Here is a 22,503-nt window from a genome sequence, read left to right on the forward strand (position 1 = left end):
TGAAGGATGTGATTATAGAAAACTTATATTACTTTTTTAGTCGTGTTTTTGAAACATTTGGTGATTTTTCAATACAGAACTTCGGATGATAAAAACTCAAAATTCCGCTGATAACATTTTTCAATCATGAATATCAAAGTAACTGCATATTTATTTTTCAAGAAATAATATCGTTGGTTATATCTTACATCAAATCATGGGAATATTTAATATATATTGAATTTTCAATTCCGCGAATAAAAGTTTTGATTTATATTCGTGCATTAAAATGAATGCAAGAATAAAATGAACAAGATGAACGTGAGAAGTGCGCAGGACTAGTATTCTTTATAATAACTCGTAACGAGTGTATGTGACACGACTGATAAAAACAAAAAAGCTCGCAAACTCATGTAGTTGTTTCACAATCAGTTATACACTCTTATGGGTTGATAAAAGTATCTAACAATGTTATTAGGATATACGCCAGTCATGAAACGGTGTATGAATAGTTGTAGTACATAGACTATTCACGAAGAGCTGCACGAGATGAAGCTATTAAGGTTGCAAGCTCACAATTTGTGATTCATTTGACGACCACGACTCGCGTCGTGAAATGCCACTCGACTTAAAAACACATCCTTAATACTTGGCTTTATGTGGGGTTTTGGGATTGTCTCTGACAAATAAAAATTACCCAAACTGTAATTTTCGCCAGTGTCACCTCTGAAAAATGCGAACTGATAGGAGCACAAATATGACTGCGACAAACATGTGAAGTTATGCATTTGATTCATCATAAAATACAGCAAGCGAACGAATAATAAAATAATTTTTACGAGTTATATGTATAATCCCGTTGAGAAAAATAATAAAGAATTTACACGCGGTAACAGTTTATTCAAAATGAAACCCATCAACAGTATGAATTCCGGTTTTTATTTTCGGTAAAATATTTAGAATTTTTGTTTGTTTGCTATCCAATTAGTTCAACGCCTGTTTTTCTTGCAACTCATTTTATTGTAACTTCAATTTTCAAATTATCGCGATGTTTAATGATATGTAGACTATGGTTAAATTTGGAAACCCGTTGCAATCAATTATGTCAAGCGCAAGGGGACGAACGTAACTTGTAACTAATCGATTTTAGATATTAGAAATTGGCCAATTAAGAGACCGACGACGCGAACTTCCGCGTTGCACATGTATGAGAGACGAGGAAGGTGCATGCTCTATATGAAAGTTAACTGGCTCTGGAAGAGTCGCTTAAAAAAAAACATTCTTCCAAGTCCCAATTAAATTTTAATGAGTTGGCGGACATGAAAATACTATTAGAAAAATTGGACCCATCTGTATCGCTATACCGCCAAATCTTCAGAATCGATGTGGTAATCGCGCCAAGCTAAAGTGATTCTTCGTAATTTCGGAATAACATCAACATTAATAAGCAAAAATGTATCTACAAATATCAAGTAGAACCCTCCCCCTTTTCAGTTATCATTGTCACCCCGTAAACACGAATGAAAAGTGTCATTTGTGTTTTGTGGGGATCTTTAAACTATTAATAACTCCTCGAAGAACTAAAGAAAAATGACAAGTCGTACTAATTAGTTGCGCGATAAAAATGCCCCTATATGTGGTATCTCATCCTTTCTCACGACGAAAGAGAAAGAGGGGAGAAAAAAACCTCGATCGTCAATCTTCCTCGCTAATAGCTCGTAAATTCCCGCGGCGAGCGAGCTCGCGCGCAAGAGAGAGAAAGAGAGAGACAGAGAGAGAGAGAGAGAGAGAAAGCGGCCAGGCAGATATTAAAATTCTGTTTGCTCAAATGTATTTCGGAGAGTTCGCTAGCCGCGCGCGATAAACGGACAACACGCTCAATCGGGTCGCCGTCGTGTCCCGCTTCGACACGTACGAGAAGCTCTACATGAGGTGGGTCGAACCATTTTGCTCTTTTCTCGCTCGCGCTATATTTCTATTTGGATTGTCAATTTCAGTTGCTTGTGTGCGTGTCTGGTCAATTCGAGAAGTTATCGATTTTATCTGTCGATTTTCAGAAAAAAATAAACAAACAAAAAAAAACAACGTTTCACTATGACCATCACAACTGTTTGTGCTACTTTGTATTATTTGTACTGGTCAAGAATCTGATCCTCACAAACGTTGTAGTTAGTAAAAATGATCGACTTACCTGATTTTTGTTTATGTTGTCAACTACGAATAATAAAAAAAGTTGTATAGTAATAACATTTAGTTGTACCAACCTTTTGTGAAAATGTCACAAAGTTTAAAATTTATCATTGAATATTCTAGCAATTTGCTAATACATGTTTTAAAATTAGCGAACTTCTAACGACGTAGTATTTTTTGAAATGTTTTATTGACTAGAAAACTGAAGCGTGACTAATCCATTGATAACTTCGTCTGTATGCAAACGATCATTTCTAATCACTCGTGCATTTAAATCTTTAAAAAGAATATCAAACCAGTTTTAAAATTTTATAAATGTCATTTGTGAAACGGATTCTAAACGAAGATAATGCATACATATAGTTATTTATTAGTTAAAGTAGAGATAGCGATCATGAAGAAAAAACTGCTGAAGCTGCCAATGCATTTTTATCTTTGAACTATTCATGGCGTAATAAATATATTTTTGTAATGGAAAGGTTATTAATTCATTTAATAAACAGACTACAAGGTTTCGCCGGGTACCAAAATACGAGTAACGTGCAAATAAAACAGCTTATTAATGAAAATAGATAAGCAACAGATTCATTCGAAGATCTGAGTAAACACTGAATACACTCTCGTTTCTATTTTATTTATTTAGTTATTTAATGAAGATCAATTACAGATTCAAAATTACGCATGAACTGTGGAAATAAAATGAGAATTCTACAAATTAGAGCGGATGTTAGTTTTAAAATTCTGCAAAAGATTCTATCTCGAATATTCACTATTTCACTGATACTGATTTCAATGCAGTGCTGCTGACTCGTTGTACAAAGCGTGAAACACATAGATACTATATTCCAATCTCATTTAATATCCATTATCGGTGATTTTCATACCGAATGACTATTCATGTATATATCAGGGCAGAGACCGTCATCAATTAACCTCGAAAATCCCAGCTATTCAACGAGCGAATTATAATTTTCTGATAAAATGATAAAGGTAAAGTTATTATTCTCGCCGTCGCATAATTGTTCGCACACGGGGTTTCAATGGCGTTATTGATGCTCTCTTTGATATAATTTATTTCGCCGAAAAAATTTTATGAATAATTTAATAATTGTGCGGGGAATAATCCAATATTATTGCGAAATTGGGTCACATCGTTTGTTAAATGAGGAATAAATTTGAAATAAATAAACAGAATGCACTACTGAATTTCGATTATTACTGTAAATATCGATTTCAAAAGCTCCCGAAAATAAGAGCCACTACTCACATATCTATTATTAATCGATGGTACGTTTTATTAAAGTATATTTTTCATCATATAACGAATGAAAAAAGATCAATGATACGTATTTGAATCATATTAATTATAAATTTTTTCAGGTTTACAAAACGTTTGTTAGCTGTCTAGTACCACCAGAAACATCCAACAACAATGCGAACTCTACTGTATGTTTTGGTGTTTGCAACCAGCGCAATGTTGGTGTCGGCAGCTAACATGGATCCTGTTTACGAATGGAAATATATAGATTATGTATGGGAATCCGATGCTAGAAGACAGCAGGCGATCGATTCTGGAGAGTATGATTTCTCTCGTATTTTACCTATGGATGTTGACAAAGCCCCAGGTAAAAACTTTAGTTTATTTTTAGAATGTTATTCACTTGCTCTGATTTGTGTCTTCCACATATTACCTCGTTCATTTACATGTTTATCGGTAATTGATTTATTAATTAGCATGACATTCCAAAATTATTATTAGAATTATTGTACTTTTATGAGGGGAATAAATTAAAAAGAATTTCAATTTATCACTAATACGTTGTAATGATGAAGAACATGTACGACATTTTTGATACTGATTGAAATTGAACATTGGAATATGGGATGAAAATAATACGGAAATAGATAATCATAATGAATGCAATACCAAAAGTATACCAGACTGTGCAATTGACATTTGCCTGATTTGATAACATTCAACTATTCACAACTTTTAATAAAAAAAAGGATGATAATTTAAATCTAATTGCTAGATGGTCGTATATTTATATCGACACTTGGAATGCATGGCGTACCAGCAAGTTTGGTTATCGTGACTGATCAAATGGGACCTTCTGGTCCTCTAGTAAAACCATACCCTGATTGGTCATACTTCAAAACGGAAAATTGTGACTCCATACAGAATGTATACAGAATAGCGGTAAGAAAGTAACTAATTGTAACGACAAATCAGTATTTTATAAAAAGTATTTTAACGAATCGACTTACAGATCGACGAGTGTGAAAGGTTATGGGTACTGGACACTGGTTTTTTGGAAGGTGAACGAATAACCTGTGAACCCCAATTGCTTGCTTTCGACTTGAAAACTGATCGTTTGATTGAAAGAATCAAAATTCCTAATCACATTGCTAGAGGTTCGAATGGTCAAACGATGCTAGCTACTCCGATCGTTGAAACTATTGGACAAAAATGTGAAAACACAACTGTAAGTTAATCCATATAACAACGTCTAAATCTAGAGATTAACTTTCGATATTCTAGGTATTCATGGCCGACCCAATGGGTAAAGGATTGGTCATTTGGAATGGCGTGAGATTATTCCGTTTGGAAAATCCTCTGTTCGGACCAACTCCGGGCGCGGAAAACATCACTTCGGGCAATTTCACAGTGAATTGGCCCGATACTGGTATTGTTACTATGGACCTCTCACCAAAGATTTTCCCAGGCGAACAAAGCTTTCTCTACTTCCACGCTTTGTCTTCTTTGGATCTTTATGCCGCAAGTACCGAAGTATTGAAACGTAGCACACACGGCATGGCTATCAAATTTTTGGGATCTAAAAATGTATTGAGCAGTCAAGCTATTGGCGTTGCTTTCTCGTCTGAAGGTACACTCTTTTTAGGCATGACCAAGGAATCAGCAATCGCTTGTTGGAATAAATACAGAGATTTGACATCGTACAACATCGTGAGTTTTGTTTTTATTTACAAAAGCTGTCTTTGTAGATCAGAAAATTATTTCTATTATAAAAATAATTGAAGGAAATATTTTTCACTTATTACACGACTGTATATTTGGTTTGATTTGAATAGTTTATTTAATGATCAAACCAATTTAATATTGGTTGTTATTTGATTTGAATTTTTGTATTATTTTCAATATTTCTTGATTAGTCAACTGAACAAAAATTATTCGTCAAGAATAAGTAATGAGCTTCATCAATAAGCTTTCCCTTATCGATTAATACAGCCAGTAAAGGTATAATACAAAAGTGTGAAAAAATTGTGTTTGTTATTCCAATTTGATAGGTCAATATCCTACATCTTCTTTTAGAATTACTTTCACTTAAAACTTACCGATCATTGTTTCAACTTTTTGCATTGCAAGAGAAATCAAACGTAACAATACCCTACCAAAGCGACTTATTCTCGTCTTTTCTAGGAAATTGTCGCTCAAGACAGCCATAGTCTAGAATACGTCAACGGACTGAAAGTCATCCGGGTGCCACACTCGAGAGACGAAGAAGTTTGGGCTCTTTCCAACCGATTCATAGCTTTCCAACTCGGTCAGCTGGATGCCAATGACTACAACTTTCGTGTACTTAAGGGTTCTGTGAAGAAACTCATCACTGGCACGTCCTGCGAGTTACCACGTAAAACTCAAAATGCACTTGAGAGTATAAACAGAGGAGAGGAAAGTGTACTCATTGTCACCGATTGAATTGTATTTTGCATTTTTACATTCAAAGAACTGTATAGCTTAGTTTAGTATTTTGCATCGTCGTTAATAAAGTTATGAATAAAATAATATTAATACTACTTAGTAATACTTGATAAACTGCAGTAAAAAACCTTTCTTTAAAATTTATTCTATTTTACTCAATTGCGGGACCTAAAGTGCAAAATGCTTTAACCTTATTGGTACTAGGTTGGCATTGAAGTGTAATGTAATACTGTGGATACTCATTTTATGTAAATATTTGCTAATTCTTATTCTTTAATCAGCTGAAATGAGTTTATAATAACTTGAGAGGTGAAAATATTAAATTAAGTAACACAGGCTTTATACCGTTACATGCATACTCACACTATAATAAATAACGCAAGAACTTATAATAAAAGAGTTAAAATATGTTTATTATTACGCAATACAGATAATAGATTACGTATTTTATATATTGTATCGATGACCGAATTCGACTAACTAATAAGACAACAGTCGAAGAGAACAACAAAATTAGCAACGCTTTAGTTTTTAATACGTTTGATATTACGGGAGCAAGTCATAACAAATCTATATAGCAATACTATTTAACTATTCTTCGATTCAACTATTATTCTTAACCAACTATGTAGCTATAAATTAGTCTAATTTTTATTTATTGATAAATTTAGAGCTCAGAAGACTACAGTTTTTTTGTATGCAATCCAAAATTCATCCACGAATGAATTATCAACGTCGTTGATTAGTTTCTATCAATTTTTTCGATCGCATTTGTTATCAAACATTTGAAATATTGTTAGCTTCGTCATATTAAAAAAATAGAAACGCGGTCTCTGCTGTGTTGTAATTGCTCTGATATTTGCTACCAATGCAATTATAGTTTCAGCAGGAGATATAGATGTGCCAACTATAAATAAAAATATGTTGTTTATATCTATGGTGTTTTAAAAAAAAGGCAATATCATTTGAAAATATTTTTAAGGTATTACTTTTCGAATCGGTAGTGTCCTAATTTTCATCAATATTATCTTATCATTTATCAATACAGATGTTCAAATATTATATTTTTTATGAACTTTTTTTCAGTTTGAAGAAACATTAAAAAATCAGATATTTAAAAAATTGAATATTTCTTTAAATTTTAGCGAACATTTCAATAGAAAAAAATGTATAACCATTTTAAGAATACAAAATTGAATATATCTTACGATTTTCACAAAGTGACAGACTGATAATTCAGGAACATTGACTAAGCAACTAATTTTTACAAAGGAACTTATATAAATTTAACATAATGAATCTGTAATCTTTACAACGTTCAAAATTTACAAAGAAAACTCGTAAAAATACCGGAGATTCGTTACAATTGCTATCATGTTATCACTGTAAATTTCACGGTCACGGTCGCGCACTTTTTGACCTTGCGCGTTTGGAAGTCATGATGAACCATTACAGCTAAACTTAGTTTGTGTTATTCATTTTTCTATATTCCTTATAAAATATTATTTTTTTTAACTTATAATTATACATGTGTGATAATTTTCATATATTTATAGAGAATCCTACAATATAATTTCAAAAATAGTGCTCTTCTGTATTAATTTGTAGTTCAATAAATTTTTTCTTTAATTAAACCTTCTCATATGAATCATTACTATATTTAAGAAAAATAACTTGATATAACAAATCTTCTGATTATGAGTTTGTTAAAAAATTATATGTGCATGTGAAAATGAAACCGTCACATGAAAATTTTACGATAACAACTGCAAAATTTTAACGTGACTGTTATCGTAAAAATTGTTCTGACATACCTTAATTTTTACAGACTCAACACTCTTGTTCCTGAATTATGATTTGTCACCGTAATTTTTACCCTGACCATCTCTGTAACTTTTATGGGCAAATGTTCTCCATGTATTGATGTTGGCAGCTATAACTATACTCGACTCATGCCAATGTACGTCCACAAGGCCAAAAGTAAAAAGAAGTTCTTGTAGTACAGGCAGAGAGAATCAAATTTTTATTCACAATAAATAAAGAAAGAATTATAAACATTGTTTGAATTTGTTAAATATAAAATATCAGATTCAAGATATAACACAAAAATCCAATCTGTTGAAAATCACAAAATATGCAAAGTCAAAAATCTAGCATGTTGCATATCTTTCTCCAAACTGCATCGATCGAACTTTAAAACTTTTCAGATTGTAGGTGGCAATCTAGGCTTTCAAGTTAACTAAAAAACATATCCATATCAAACGAAATGAATTTTGGAGAAGATCCCTGATTCGCAATCTTACTGCATATATAGTGTCGCGCGCTGGCGCAACTTCGTGCAAGCTACTGCCTACACACGCCTACTTGCATCAGTTTCGCGATCGCGACCTTGAATACGTGGTAATTTCATACGTCAAAGTCAGGGAAAAGACATATTGAATCAATATTCCGCATTAATGAGTGATAAATATTTATTAATTTTTTGAAGAAAACGATTTGTTAGAAGGTCGCACCAGAGACGCCAGGTGTCAGAACAATTTTTAGGTGTCACACTTTTACATTATAGCCTAATCAAGTATGTATGAATTTAATGTATCAAAACCTACTATATGAAATAAAATATTTAATGTTTATCGCATATTACAGCAAGGCATCTCGATACTATTATATTAAAATCATCTTGTATTGCTGTTATCACCTCGAAAGTAATATTAAGAATCCACTAAAAAACTTACTAACTAAATAATTAAAAACAATGGGAACAATCTTTTATGTTTGTTAAAACATACACAGATAAGATATATCTGTATATTATTGTATTGATATTGTAATCGTTTCAGATTATTTTTTACTATCACGTGAATTTTCTCAGATATTATAATTAAATGTGATTGAAAGGAAATATATGTATTTAATCGTACTCAGCGATTATTATTTTATGAAATACATGTGTACTTAACGGTAGTATCGTATGTGACGTAACACTAGAAACAATCATTTTTCATCTTAATTTTTTTGCCTTGTTAGAAAGGAAGTATGCAAATAGTGGATAAAATGCTGTTTGATCAAGTGCTTTAACATAAAAAGGAAACAAAAAATCATATTTTCAAAGAATAATTATCAATCAGATAACAAAATAAGCTATAAAATTGATCGAATGTTCATCAGTAAACCACTTACAAGGTATAGCCCAGAAAAGCAGCATTTTCTCCGTAGTTGGTACAAGAATCATCTACAATTACTGCAATCATTAACATTCGCTTTCTATAAAACTATATAAAATATTTTCTTACAAGTATTTCACATAATATTCAACATTGTAGGTATTAAAAAAATAGAAAACAACAATGCGATTTCAGCTATGTACACTGTTACTAGTTACTAGCACAAGTCTAGCGATAGCAGTTGATATGGAGACTGTTCATACGTGGAAGTATATAGACTTTCTTTGGCAGTCTAAAAAAATGAGACAACAGGCCATCAGTTCTGGTGACTATAATTACACTCAAATGATGCCTATGGATGTTGATCAAGCGTCAGGTAAAAGATCTTGATGGATATTCCTTATACATTTCAAAGTTTAAAAATTTTAAGATAAATGATAGATCATCAACTTTTCATAACATTTTAATTTGTATAGATGGACGAATATTTGTATCGTTTAATGGTCAAAAAGGCGTGCCTGCAGTTTTGGGAACTGTAACCAGGATAGTAAAGTATCGTTCTGGGCCATTAATAAAACCGTACCCTAATTGGTCATGGTTCAAAAAAAATGACTGCAATTATATGCAAAATGTGTATAGAATAGCTGTAAGAAAAAAAAAATATATATATATTCAATGAAAAAATAATTTTCAAGAAACTAACAGCTTATAACTTGATTTAAAGATTGACGAGTGCCAAAGATTATGGGTACTCGATACCGGCTCCAGAGAAGAGTCAAAAGAAGAGGTACGAGTGGAGTGTGATCCTAAACTGTTTGTTTTTGATTTGAAGACTGATACATTGATCAGTAAAATAATTATCCCTAAAGAATACGCTCTTGGGTCAAATAATTTGACTTTACTAGCTACTCCGATTGTCGAAACTAGTGGACATGATTGCAGTGACACAACTGTAGGCCATTTAAATATCTTCCATTCCAATTCATATTTAATACCTTTGTAATTAAGATTAATATTTGATTTTATGATTATCTAGGTATACATGGCTAATGTTCTCGGACAGGCAATGGTAATTTGGAATAATGGAAAATGGTCTCGTTTAGAGCATCCAGTGTTTGATCCAGTTGAAAGCGCAGCAAATATTACATCAGGTGGCAACACAATTGAATGGAACGCTGGCATTGTTACCATGGACCTTTCTCCTGAATTTCTCCCAGGCGAACCAAGACAACTATACTTCCACTCTTTAGCCTCTTTCGATCTTAATTGGGCAGATGCCGGAAGATTAAAACGAAGTTCCGATGGAAGTGACGTCGATTATTATAGCGCTAAGAACGTATTGAGCAGCCAAGCTGTAGGCGTTGCTTTCTCTTCCGAGGGCACATTATTTATGGGTTTGCCTAAAGAAGCAGCTATTGCTTGTTATAACAAATACAGGGACTTAAAACCGGTGAATGTTGTAAGTTTATTCGTTACTTTTGTATGTGTTGTTTTATTTACTACATGACTCAGTAACATCCTACAGATGTTTCAATACTGAGTTTTTCTTAATATTTATTTTTATTCAGAAATTTTTAATGTTCTCAAATATTTTTACATCGAGTAATCAAACATAACACTAAAGCTATTACTTTCTTTATATCCAGCAAATTATCACTCAAGACAGTAAGCGTATGCAGTACATCAATGGAATGAAAACCATTCGAAACCCAAGAACAAACAAAGAGGAATTAATAGTTATTTCCAATCGGTTAATAGCTTTCGAATTTGATAAATTAAACTTCAAAGATTATAACTTCCATATTCTGAAGAAAAGCGTCGAAGAACTCGTTGTTGACACAGAGTGCGCGTTACCAGATGAAATTCGGCGTAAGAAATACGATAGCATGAATCCAAATAATGAAGAACTTTATTTTTTTGGAAAATCAAATTCAGCTGATCACAAGAACAACAATGTGTTTAATCACGTCTATGGATAGTTGAATTACTTTATATGATACCCTTCTAAGATCATGGTTGCTTTTTAAAGTGAGAAATTAACGTCTTTTACACTACTTATCAATCCTGACAGTTGATTTCCAGTCAGCTCAGTCTATATTATCTGTGATATACAGTTCAACAGTTAATTGTCATAAAAAATTAATTATATTTTTTTAACGCATAAACTGTGCGAAATATTTCTATTTATTATCCCAACAAAGCATTTACAACTTACTCAAATACTCGGAATACTGACTAATTACACGATATCTCGCGCGATAGAAAGTCCCGTTTTAGATATCCTCCATTCTGCACGAAATATCGAGAAAAGCCGTAGTAGAGCGTTAATATTCCACATCAGAAGCTTTTAATATTCTCTTTGATACGTTTTGATACGTAGTAAACACTTCTTGTACAAGGTATTACGACCATTTGTAGTTTATCTAATAATCTGTAATATAAACTGCAAAATTTAATTTAATAAATTATCATATAAGCTTAGCTTATTTATTCACTAGTGTGGTGATTGTATTCGTTTCTTAGAAATTCAAATAGGAGGATAAATAATGTGAGCATTACGTGTCCGCAGTCAGTTTAGTCAACTTTTATAAAATTTCATTTTTAGAATAATTGAAATAAATTTTTAAAAAATGATCAAGAAGATTGCACTAAGAAAAGATATTTTTATACTTGTGCCAATAATTTAATTTCGATAGCTCTAAAAAATGTTCACAAATCGAGTATAATTCTAATCTTAATTGTGCTACTAATACTTTTGATCTCCAAATTATTCTACAACAAACGAAAAATTGAATCATATTACTCAATATTTATAAGTGAAAACTTAATAATTTTCATCTGTATTTTCTTTCAGACTTATAAAAAGTTTTCTTGCTAGTTAATATAAGGAAACAATAATGCAAATATTATCACATACTCTGGTACTTTTTACCAGTTTAATGCTGGTATCGGCCATTTCTATGGATACAATCTACGAATGGAAGTATGTAGATTATGTGTGGGGGTCAGAAGCCAGGAGAAAACAGATTATTAATACAGGAGAGTACAATGCATCTGAAGTTATACCTATGGATGTCAATAAAGCGTCAGGCAAAATATTTTATTTTATAAGAAAAATGAAAGTTATGAAATAATACATTACCTAACACAATAGCACGTTTTTAATGTTGTGCATAAAGTACGACTTTTCCACACGCTCGCTGAAAATTTTAACCTTTCCACATGTTGTTTTGTAAAATACTGTACCTAACATGTTCGGGAAAGAGATTCTCATCTAGGATATATACCTCGCATAAGATAAGAATCAACTTTTCCACATCAGTTAGATAATATAATTTACGATTACACTTTGAATTCAAGAAATCTTTGTGTTTTAAATGATGTTATCTCGATAACCATCCTTTATTTAAATATTATTCATTGATTCATATAATATATAATAATAGCATATCATAATAAATTCCTCGCTAGTAAAACCTAGTAATTTACTAACTACGATTAATTCATTATTAGATGGACGAGTATTCATATCTCTACTTGGAACGATGGGCACACCAGCATCTCTAGGTATTGTAACCGATCAAATGGGTCCTTCTGGACCTTTGATAAAGCCTTATCCTAACTGGTCATACTTTGAGAGAAACAATTGCGATTCTATTCAGAACGTATACAGAATAATGGTAAGAAAAGAACTTTCTAGCCATGAAAAATACTTTTTATGAACAACATTTTCACTACTTGATTCGCAGATCGACGAATGCGAAAGGTTGTGGGTATTAGACACTGGTACCAAGGAAGAGCAATCAATAAGTTGCGATCCTCAATTACTTGCATTTGATTTAAGAACCGACCATTTGATCCAAAGAATTAAGATTCCTACTAATATCGCTAGAGGTTCGAATAATGATACATTGCTGGCTATACCGATTGTTGAAACTCGTGGCCCCAAATGTGAAGACACAACTGTAAATCAATTGTTTTTAACTAATCAAAGGCAATAAATAATGACAGTCCGTTTGTATAAGGTTTTCATGATGGATCCAATGGGTCGTGGATTGGTTATTTGGAATAATGGAAGACTATCTCGATTGGAACATTCTCTTTTCGGTCCATCTGAAGACGCAACAAATATTACATCTGGAAATCAAACTTTGCGCTTGGCTGGTGGAATTGTTACAGGAGCTATTTCACCATCTTTGTTCCCAGGCGAGACAAGATTCTTGTACTTCCACTCCTTAGCCTCATTTGATCTTTACGCTGCTAGTACCGAAACATTAAAACGCAGTCGTGACGGATTGTCTCTCAGATTTTTAGGAACTAAAAACATATTGAGTAGTCAAGCCTTAGGAGTTGCTTTCTCTGCAGAAAGTACCTTTTTTATGGGTTTGACGAGAGAATCAGCGATTGCGTGTTGGAATCGGTATATGCCATTAGAACCACACAATGTTGTAAGTATTCTTAATCCTCTATTTCTTTTTTTGTTCAAGATAAAAATATCTTGTGTTTGATATTCCTGTAGTTAATTCTTAAAGAATAATCTATCTCATTTCTAGAAAATTGTTGTCCAGGACAACGAACGTCTACAATACATCAACGGAATGAAAATCATTGCAGTGCCTTACTCAAAAGACGAGGAGTTGTGGGTTCTTTCCAATCGTTTCTTAGCTTTTCAACGAGGTCAATTGAATTTCAATGACAACAACTTCCGAATTCTTAAAGGTTCCGTCAAAAAACTCATAACTAACACGGTATGCGAGTTACCACGGAAAACGCGACAAGCACTTGAAGATATTAACAAATATAATGATATACTCATTGTTCATGAATAAAATTTCATTCATAGTCTCATTCCTTATCTAGGCACAATCAAATATCTGTAAATGTAACTCAATATAATATCTTGTATCGATTGATGTAAAGTACAATTTGAAATTAAATATTATTATACAATTCATCAAATACTTGAAATAAAATAGCATTTATTAGCATAAAATAAAAATTATATATATTGGATTCTTTTAATTAATAACTTGTAAGTCAAAACATTTATTGGGAAATTAAATTTTATTAACTTTGCAATCAATTGAATTAAATTACGTAGACGAAAAATGGGAAATGATTTTTTATCCCGCATTCTATGATTTTTTGCCCCGTATTTTAATTATTTTACGATCAACTTTTCAGGTCAATGACACTACCACCATCTAAGATTATATTAGCCCTCATACACTACTATTTTAATTTTCCAGTATATATGTAAATTTACTCAGAAAGTTTAACCAAGAATCATATAAGATGTATATTTTTAACTAAAATTGTACACTAGTGAGTGCTTTCAAGCCTGCAATTGTTTACTGATTGGAAACATTTGTTAGTGATATTAATATCTAATTAATGCAAGTAAAACTCGAAGTGAATCAATAATTTATGTCAAATATGACGACTACTTGTAAACTGGAAAGAACCATTAGTTAATCAGTTGCAATCCTAAAAGATAAAAACGTTGTTATAATAAAAAAAAGCTTAAAAATCATCTATTTTATTTCAGTCATTTAAAAAATATTTAGGTGCAAAAAATAGAATGATGCGATTTCTAGTATGTTATTTGGTACTTGTTACCAGCATAGTGCTGGTAACATCAATGACTGATATGGATACTGTTTACGAATGGAAATATATAGATTTTGTTTGGGATTCTGAAGATATAAAGCAACGAGCCATCGATTCTGGCGAGTATGACCACACTCAAATTGTACCTATGGATGTTGATAAATCATCAGGTAACAAAAGTTTAATTTTTACGATCTTGAAAATGATAAAAATTACAGCAAAAAGAATTGAGCGTTAGTAATCATTCATGCAGTAGTAAACGATTCTGTATGAAAATATAATTATTAAAAAAAAGAAAGAAAAATAGTAACTAACAATTTAATATACATTTTTCCCTAAGACGGACGTGTATTTGTAACTTTCCTTGGAGCGTACGGTGTACCTGCGGTTTTGGGAATAGTAAGCGATCAAATGGGACCTTCTGGTCCTTTAATAAAGCCATATCCTGATTGGTCTTATTATGGACAAGGGAACTGTGACTTTATACGAAACGTATTCAGAATAGCAGTAAGAAGATATTTATCAATGAAAATATAAGAATCTTCTCGTGAAACATTTGGAAATGTAAAAAATTACAGATTGACAAGTGTCAGCGATTGTGGGTACTTGATAACGGTTGGTTAGAAAATGAATCACCACATACCTGCGAAAAATTGAATTGTCAAGCACAACTGCACGTATTCAACTTGAAAACCGATCATTTAATTGATAGAATCAAGATCCCTGACTATATTACTCATGGTGCGAATGGCGCTTATTTGCTGGCTACTCCAATTGTCGAGACTTATGGCGAACAATGTGAAGATACAACTGTATGTCAATATGATCCACCTATTCGCGATCGAGAACGTACAATTAATGGTTGGATTGTCTAGGTTTATATTGCTGATACCTATGGTCATGGATTGATAATATGGAACAATGGAAAATGGTCCCGTTTAGAAGATTCTCGGTTCCAGCCAGATGAAGGTGCCGAGAATATCACGTCAGGCGGTGATACAGTAATTTGGCCTTCTGGCATCGTAACCATGGATATTTCACCACAGATTTGTGAGACCGAGCCAAGAGAATTGCACTTCCACTCTTTAGCGTCATTCAGTCTGCACAATGCAAAAACCAATGATTTGAAACGTACTAATGATACATCGACTATCAATTTTGAAGATGGTATCGATGTGTTGAAAACTCAAGCTATAGGTGTTGCTTTCTCTTCTGGAGGTACTCTCTTTATGGGGTTAGCTGCAGAGTCGGCCATTTATTGTTGGAATAAATACAAACCATTAGAAAAGAAATATATTGTAAGTATACTTGTTAAGTCTATTATTATTTAGGAATTATATTTTTTTTACAGATAATTTGCTCTTATGAACACTCATTTATAAAAATGTTATCGTTTCTTTTTTAAAGTTATAATAGTTGTGGAATTTGTACTGGATTAATTAAGTAACTTTACATTATCATACACAGAACCACAATTATTCTTTAAACTACTAATTAGCAATGCATAATCCGTTTTACCATATAATATAACATTACTTAATGCAACAAACGTGAAAAAGTATAGAATGACCTTTTTTCTTCGCAGATAAATGTTGCTCAAGACAAAAGTCGTCTACAATATGTCAACGGAATGAAAGTCATCCGAGGGCCAACTTTGGACGACGATGAACTATGGGTTCTTTCCAATCGATTTGTAACTTGGGCAAGTGGAAATCTTGATTATGAAAAGAATAACTTCCATATACTTAATGGTTCAATTAAGAAACTCACAGATCGAACAGCTTGTGCATAACACATATAAATCAAGTTTATCAACAACGGAGAAAATATTCAGCGAACAAAATTCGTTTTATTTTTGGATTTGTTCGATTTTAACTATTTGACTTTGATAATACTTACTATAATTAATATAAAAATGTGAAATAAATATTATGAGAGCTCGATACATATCCGTTGCATCTATCTAACAATAAAAAAGGCTGCAGATTAATATTAAGTTATTATATAATTATAACAGTTACATATCAAATCTTTTGGAGATACTTAGTATATGGCATCTATATTATCAATAATTAAAAATTATAATTCAACGTTGATCATTTTGACAAAATAGCTGCAATCATCATCTTTTGTTTTTAACGCCCAATCAAAGAACACGATTACACAAAAACTATTCAACCGATTGGTCTTATATTTTGCAGTCAATTAGGTAAATTAATTACCTATAAGTAGAACCTATTACTTTGAAGCATCTTAATTTACAAAATAGTTTAAAAAAAAACTAATTATTCTAAAATTGAAATTTCTCAGATATTTTCATTTACAATATTCAATTTTGTATATTTACTTGCCATTTTAAGTTGACTATCTAGAGATTATTATAACAAAAAAATATTTTCTTCACTTTTAAATTAATGTTTTTTCAATAATAATTTATAACTCAAGGTCAAAAAGTGGGTTAAAAGTAAATACATGTTTAATTAGTTAATTAATTTAAGTTTGGGAAAAATTCTTTGCATGTTTCATCAGTTAGACTAAAGTTTTTCTCAATTTTTCTTAATACTATTAGAATCACTAATAAATTAAAAGTTGAGATTCATTTTTCCTTTTATACAATTGACATACTTTACTTACAATTGATGAAAATAAATCATGAAATGATTTCTGTCTTCTTGTCCCGCATATTTGCTTTGGAATTTACGATTTTTATAAGCAATATAATTGATTAGAAATTATTGGTATTACTTTGCCTCGCATAACCCTTTTTATTCCTACAAATACGTAAATGAACTCATACCAAAATACATTTGATTAAAATTGTCTCTTATTTTCCCGGTAGCTTAATAATAAGAACGGGAATAATGCTATTAATATTATTATTAATTAATATAATTATTGATTTTGTTAAAAAATTAACACCAATTACTGAAAAGTGAAATAACAATAACCATCATAACATTTTTTTCCAACTAAACGTCAAAGCATTTCCTTATAGAAATAAAAGTTAAGTTTTACTCTTAATTACAATGTTGTAATATCGATTTTCAATTGTATGTTTTTTTTAGCCGTTTGTAAAGTTTTCAAGTTTCCTTCTGTAACAACAAACAATGTGATTCCTACTATGAGGGTTTTTAATCGTTATCAGCATAATAGTAGTGTTAAGAGATGGTACTCAGAAGCTAGTATAAACAGTAAGACATCGATACTAACGAGTATAGAAAAACTAAAATTGTACCTACGAAGACTAACAAACCATTAAGTAATAAAAATATTACGTATGAAATTTTGAAAATTATGCTATTAATAAAAGATGGAATTCAATATGAATAAGAACTCGAAATTTTACGTAAATTTGAATAATTAATACTTTTCAATACTTGCATTTTATGTTATATCTCTAGAAGTATTATAATGTCTTCATATTTCTTCTTACCAATTTAAATTAAATCATAGAGATCTAGTTATTAAGAATAATTTTACGATAGAAATTAATCAATATTTATATCTTTACTTACTTTCTATAAGGTACGACCAATTATGACAATTTTAACCAATTTTATTGGACCATCAACACCTTTACTAAAACCATACCTACATTCATTATTCTATAAGACGGATAAATATAAATATCTGAAGAACATATATTGACCGTCGGTAAAAATAAGCTTATTAAATTATAATGTGAAATTACACTCGCCACATTTTCACGACTTGATTTTAAAATCTATAGATGAAAAAGATTACGAATACTCTATATCGCTAAAAGTAAAACCCTTGAAGAAAAAGGAGAATTAATTAATTACAACACTCAGGTGAAAATTTTCCATTTCAATACGGATCAACGGATCGTTTGATTCAAAGAATTAATATTCTTGAAAATACTCTATAGACTTCTAGAATGTGATACTTTTTAGTTTTGTACACTTAAAAGTCCCTATACCTTGAAAGGCTAACAGCCGGTATGGCTTACGAGATACCTCAAGAATTTCGGTATACATTGCATTGAAAAGGACGACGATAAATCTTATCCACGAAATCGTTACTTTTAATCTACTGTTAATCTTGTTACGAAATAAATGCAGCTTATCAATTCTATCAATTAATATTCAATACACATATTATAGGTTATGGGTTCTGGATGCCGATGGTCTTGTAAATAAAACCCTCGAAGCCTAGTTAATTGCTTTCATTTAGAAAACAAACCATTTGAGACAAAAGATTAGAATAGACAAAGAATTAGAATGTCCAAACAATATGCTATAGGCAAATATGACGGAACTTATTATCGACTCCAATTGTTGAAACTCATGGTAGTAAGTGTAAAGACACAACTGTAAGTCAGTATGATCCACATAATTGAGATCCAGATCGTATGGCTAATTGTCGGATTTGTCTGGGATTACATGGCTGATGCTTTCGGAAATGGAATGGGCATCTCGAACAATGGGAAATTGTCTCGTTTAGAATGTCGTCTGTTCCAACCAATTGAAGAGGTAGCATTTATTACTCCAGGCAACGTTACAGTAAAGTGGGATTCTAGCTTGGTTGGAATAGCCATTACACCGAAGCCCTTTGCAGGTGCGTTAACGTTTCTATATTTCAGCGAATTATTTTCTTTTCATCTTAATGTAGCAATCATCAACGACTACAAACGTAGAATCGATGTGGCATTGATTTTTTTGTTACGAAACATGTACTTCATAAACAAGCTGTAGATATAAGGCTTTTTACGTTGAGACTGCTCGATTTATGACTCAAACTAAGGATTTAATCATTATCTGCTAGAATAAGCAGAGCAAAATGAAGCCTAAAAATTTCGTAAATTATAATATTGTTAATGAATAACTCGCAATGAAATCGATGCAGGTTTTATGTTTCAAAATAATACACCTTCATTTTATCCAAGTACAGCATCGAATCTACTCCTTTAATATATTATTAAGCAACGATAATATTAAAATAAATATAACGTCCAAACAACATAATTAGTATTTTTCAACATATTAACGAGCAAAATGATATCCGTCTCCAATGCGTCAATGGTGTGTCAAAATTTAGTTGGCAACAAAATCGGATTATCAAGAATGATTAGCTTTTTTCAATTGATTTTCAATTTCCAATTAACGTAAATTGAACTCCACCGATTATAACAATCATGTACTTTCAAGTTCCGTAAAAAAACTTCTTGCAAGATACCAAACGAATATTTCATCAAGCCGTGAGCTTCAATAGAGTGGTATAATTCACTCGTTGAGTTGCTTTTTCTAAGTATCATAAATTATGGTCGAGGTGCGAGCTATTTGCTAATTATCTGAGTAGTGTGTGATGTGGCTGTCACGTATTATTGCAAATAACTGGCGGTGCTTAATAAAAGACACATATCCATTGTAATCTGGAATCATTAGCTGTATTGAAGTGAAAAAAAAGACTTCAAAGGCTGTCTTGCTCGCATTCATGCGTATAACATTACACGTAATAAAGTGAGCGCTTACACACGTACTCGCCAGTCGTGAAAGTGCATCAACCCATTATTACAGCAGTTGCGCAAAAGTTTTGCGAGCGCAATTTATTTAATAAGGTAACCTTGCAACAGCACCACAATTATTCATCGTCTCGTGTTTTGAACTGCGGACCCTTAAAAGGCAACTGGCGCGCGCAGAGCAAAAACATCAATCATAGAATCGAGTTGCACAATACTCCCAAACAAATTAACGCTTGCTACGCTCTTCTACTAAGACTTGTCAACGTCGAGGTAAAGAAAAAAAAATCAGACGTTTGATACATAAAGTGAAAGGCGCATAGAAGGCAGTGTGGCGTTGGCGACAATGACGAGAGAGTATATATAGTGCAAAACTTTCCTTATCTTGGCAGATGAGAGAGAGAGAGAGAGAGAGAGAGAGAGGGAGAGAGAGAGAGATGGGAGAGGGGAGCAGGATGAAAATGACATGCGCACTTCCCAGTTTTCTCTAAAGCCACTTTAACCTCGTCCTTTTACTATGGCGCGCTTTACGTAATCGCTTCTCGCAGCTAACTAACAATTCACTCGCGCGCACCTTCGCCAGTTTCCTCGTTCCTCCCATTTTTTTCTCTCACGCGATTGTTACTTTTTTATACCTTTAATTGCTTGTGAAAATAACGTAACGCTCATTGCGTGACGTCATAAAAATCGTCGTAAATGGCACATTGTTTTCGTTATCGATAGGCGGCATACAGCACTTTTGACACGTTATCGAGGTTGCCTTTTTCTTTATCCCTCAAAGTGTTTAATTAAAAGCAATATTTCAATCCGACGATTGGCGCAATGAGCTTTACGCGTCGCGCAAGCCGCGAGCAGACCACGACTACGTTCCTACGAGAAATGTCGTTGACGGTCGAAGAAAAATACTTTTGGACGCGGACTGCGTGCAACTGCGCGCGACAATATCAACGAGAACCATTGCATTTTGTACGGTTGGAAAATACAGCGGCAATCGTCGACAACAAAATAATCCACACAAGATCGCCTCAACCGACAGCAGGCCGAGCACCGAATTCAATTTGAGAAGTCCGCGTGCAACAACTTTTCGGCTCCGCGAACGGTCGAACGGAGTGCAGGCGCAGAGTCCGATCTTCGTGCCGGATGCGGAAAGGGAAAAGCACGAAAATCGCCGATAACGAACGTACGCGAGAAGGTTAGTAAACCGATCGAGCTCCAGCCAGTACGTACGCATACATTAAGTGGGGCATGGTCAGTCAGCTGCCGGCGGTATTTGCTTTCTCTATTGCCACTCCCGCGGTCGCGATTATTATTGTGCTCGGTGTGACCTTAAGCGCGTATTCTTTGGCGCGCGCGCGCGAAATAGATGTTCCGCGTCTTATTCACGTCCGTGCACGAGAGGTGCGTTTTGTCGTTGCATCGATGGACCCGAAGGATTAATAATTGTTTGCTCGATCGAACGCCCAAGCAGAGAAAGTCGTAAGTGCAATTATATAAATTTATTATTCAACAGCTCCGCGGCCGCTGTAATAACAATGTATTTTATTCGCCTTCGGGAAGTTTCTACTACGATTATTCTACGGTCGTATTATTTGCTTTACGGTCAGTTGCTGCTGGTCTGATTATATGCACTTTGACGTTTATTATTCATCGCATAACTCTCCCTTTCGTTTCCGATTAACAAAATAAGTCGTATCCCGTACATACATAGCGCAATGCTTGATCCTCAAAAATAGCTTCGTTCTCCTAGTGTATGCTGCATGCGTAAATTTATGACATTGTTGGCTTTATGTAGGTCTTGTATTACACATCGCTGGCTGTCATGATTTCATGTTGTATTTAACTTTTGATCGAATGCACATTATCATCATTAAATATTAATAACCATCCTCTAGGACAGAAATCATTGTTCCAAAATAATTCAAATTTATTTTGAATAATAATATACCATACGTCATTTGAATTATTCAATATATTATTAATTAAAATGATGATTATATAAGCTACGGAATTCTCATTGTAACTGTCCAACTCAAGCAGTCCGCAAAATTACGAAAAGCAATTGAATAATAAACATATGATGTCACCGGGAAAATAAATAAAAAGACGGTATAAAAATTCACGAAATATGTGTACATCGGTTCAAACAACTTTTCAACATTTACATAACTCGTGAAACTATAAGTGCAACCCAAATTTTCCTAAAGTACACTAATAATAATAACCTCGCACATCAACCTTCCACGTTGATATATTTACCTCTAAAAGAAAAAAAATTTTCTAATAATCTCGTAGGTAATAGCGATCATTAGGGAGTAAGACAGCAGAAAAAAAAAAGAAAAAGACGTAAGTTTCGCAAG

The 22,503-nt window shown here is 32.7% G+C and overlaps 5 protein-coding genes across 10 annotated transcripts in view; 4 read left to right on the forward strand and 1 right to left on the reverse strand.

Annotated features, from left to right (window-relative positions):
- Window positions 1-22,503, reverse strand: part of LOC131667919 (uncharacterized) — a 206,395-nt gene that overhangs the window by 129,415 nt on the left and 54,477 nt on the right. The gene's annotated exons all lie outside the window — the stretch shown is intronic.
- Window positions 1,778-6,705, forward strand: LOC131667917 (major royal jelly protein 1-like). 5 transcript variants are annotated; one of them, XM_058941681.1, is made up of 7 exons: window positions 1,885-1,911; window positions 3,410-3,456; window positions 3,550-3,794; window positions 4,203-4,369; window positions 4,440-4,655; window positions 4,712-5,137; window positions 5,612-6,704. In XM_058941681.1, exons 3-7 carry the CDS (start codon window positions 3,602-3,604, stop codon window positions 5,888-5,890), a joined length of 1,281 nt encoding a protein of 426 aa, XP_058797664.1. In that variant the 5' UTR covers window positions 1,885-1,911; window positions 3,410-3,456; window positions 3,550-3,601; the 3' UTR covers window positions 5,891-6,704. The 5 variants fall into 5 exon arrangements, with proteins under 5 accessions (XP_058797663.1, XP_058797668.1, XP_058797665.1 ...); XM_058941680.1 differs by lacking the exon at window positions 3,410-3,456 and having other exon boundaries at window positions 1,778-1,911; XM_058941685.1 differs by lacking the exon at window positions 3,410-3,456 and having other exon boundaries at window positions 1,826-1,911; window positions 3,640-3,794; window positions 5,612-6,705.
- LOC131667816 (major royal jelly protein 2-like) lies at window positions 9,304-11,036 on the forward strand. The gene is made up of 5 exons (XM_058941525.1): window positions 9,304-9,433; window positions 9,534-9,703; window positions 9,782-10,009; window positions 10,094-10,516; window positions 10,704-11,036. Exons 1-5 carry the CDS (start codon window positions 9,304-9,306, stop codon window positions 11,034-11,036), a joined length of 1,284 nt encoding a protein of 427 aa, XP_058797508.1.
- Window positions 11,423-13,943, forward strand: LOC131667918 (major royal jelly protein 1-like). Its single transcript, XM_058941686.1, has 6 exons — window positions 11,423-11,456; window positions 11,912-12,147; window positions 12,571-12,737; window positions 12,807-13,022; window positions 13,083-13,505; window positions 13,611-13,943. Exons 2-6 carry the CDS (start codon window positions 11,955-11,957, stop codon window positions 13,884-13,886), a joined length of 1,275 nt encoding a protein of 424 aa, XP_058797669.1. The 5' UTR covers window positions 11,423-11,456; window positions 11,912-11,954; the 3' UTR covers window positions 13,887-13,943.
- Window positions 14,708-16,459, forward strand: LOC131667817 (major royal jelly protein 2-like). The gene is made up of 5 exons (XM_058941526.1): window positions 14,708-14,837; window positions 15,008-15,174; window positions 15,246-15,479; window positions 15,543-15,965; window positions 16,253-16,459. The coding sequence occupies exons 1-5, from the start codon at window positions 14,708-14,710 to the stop codon at window positions 16,457-16,459; spliced, it is 1,161 nt and encodes a 386-aa protein (XP_058797509.1).

This window comes from Phymastichus coffea, unplaced genomic scaffold (genome assembly GCF_024137745.1).
Source record: "Phymastichus coffea isolate CEN01 unplaced genomic scaffold, Cenicafe_Pcof_1.1 PCOF00071, whole genome shotgun sequence".
NCBI lineage: Eukaryota > Metazoa > Arthropoda > Insecta > Hymenoptera > Eulophidae > Phymastichus > Phymastichus coffea.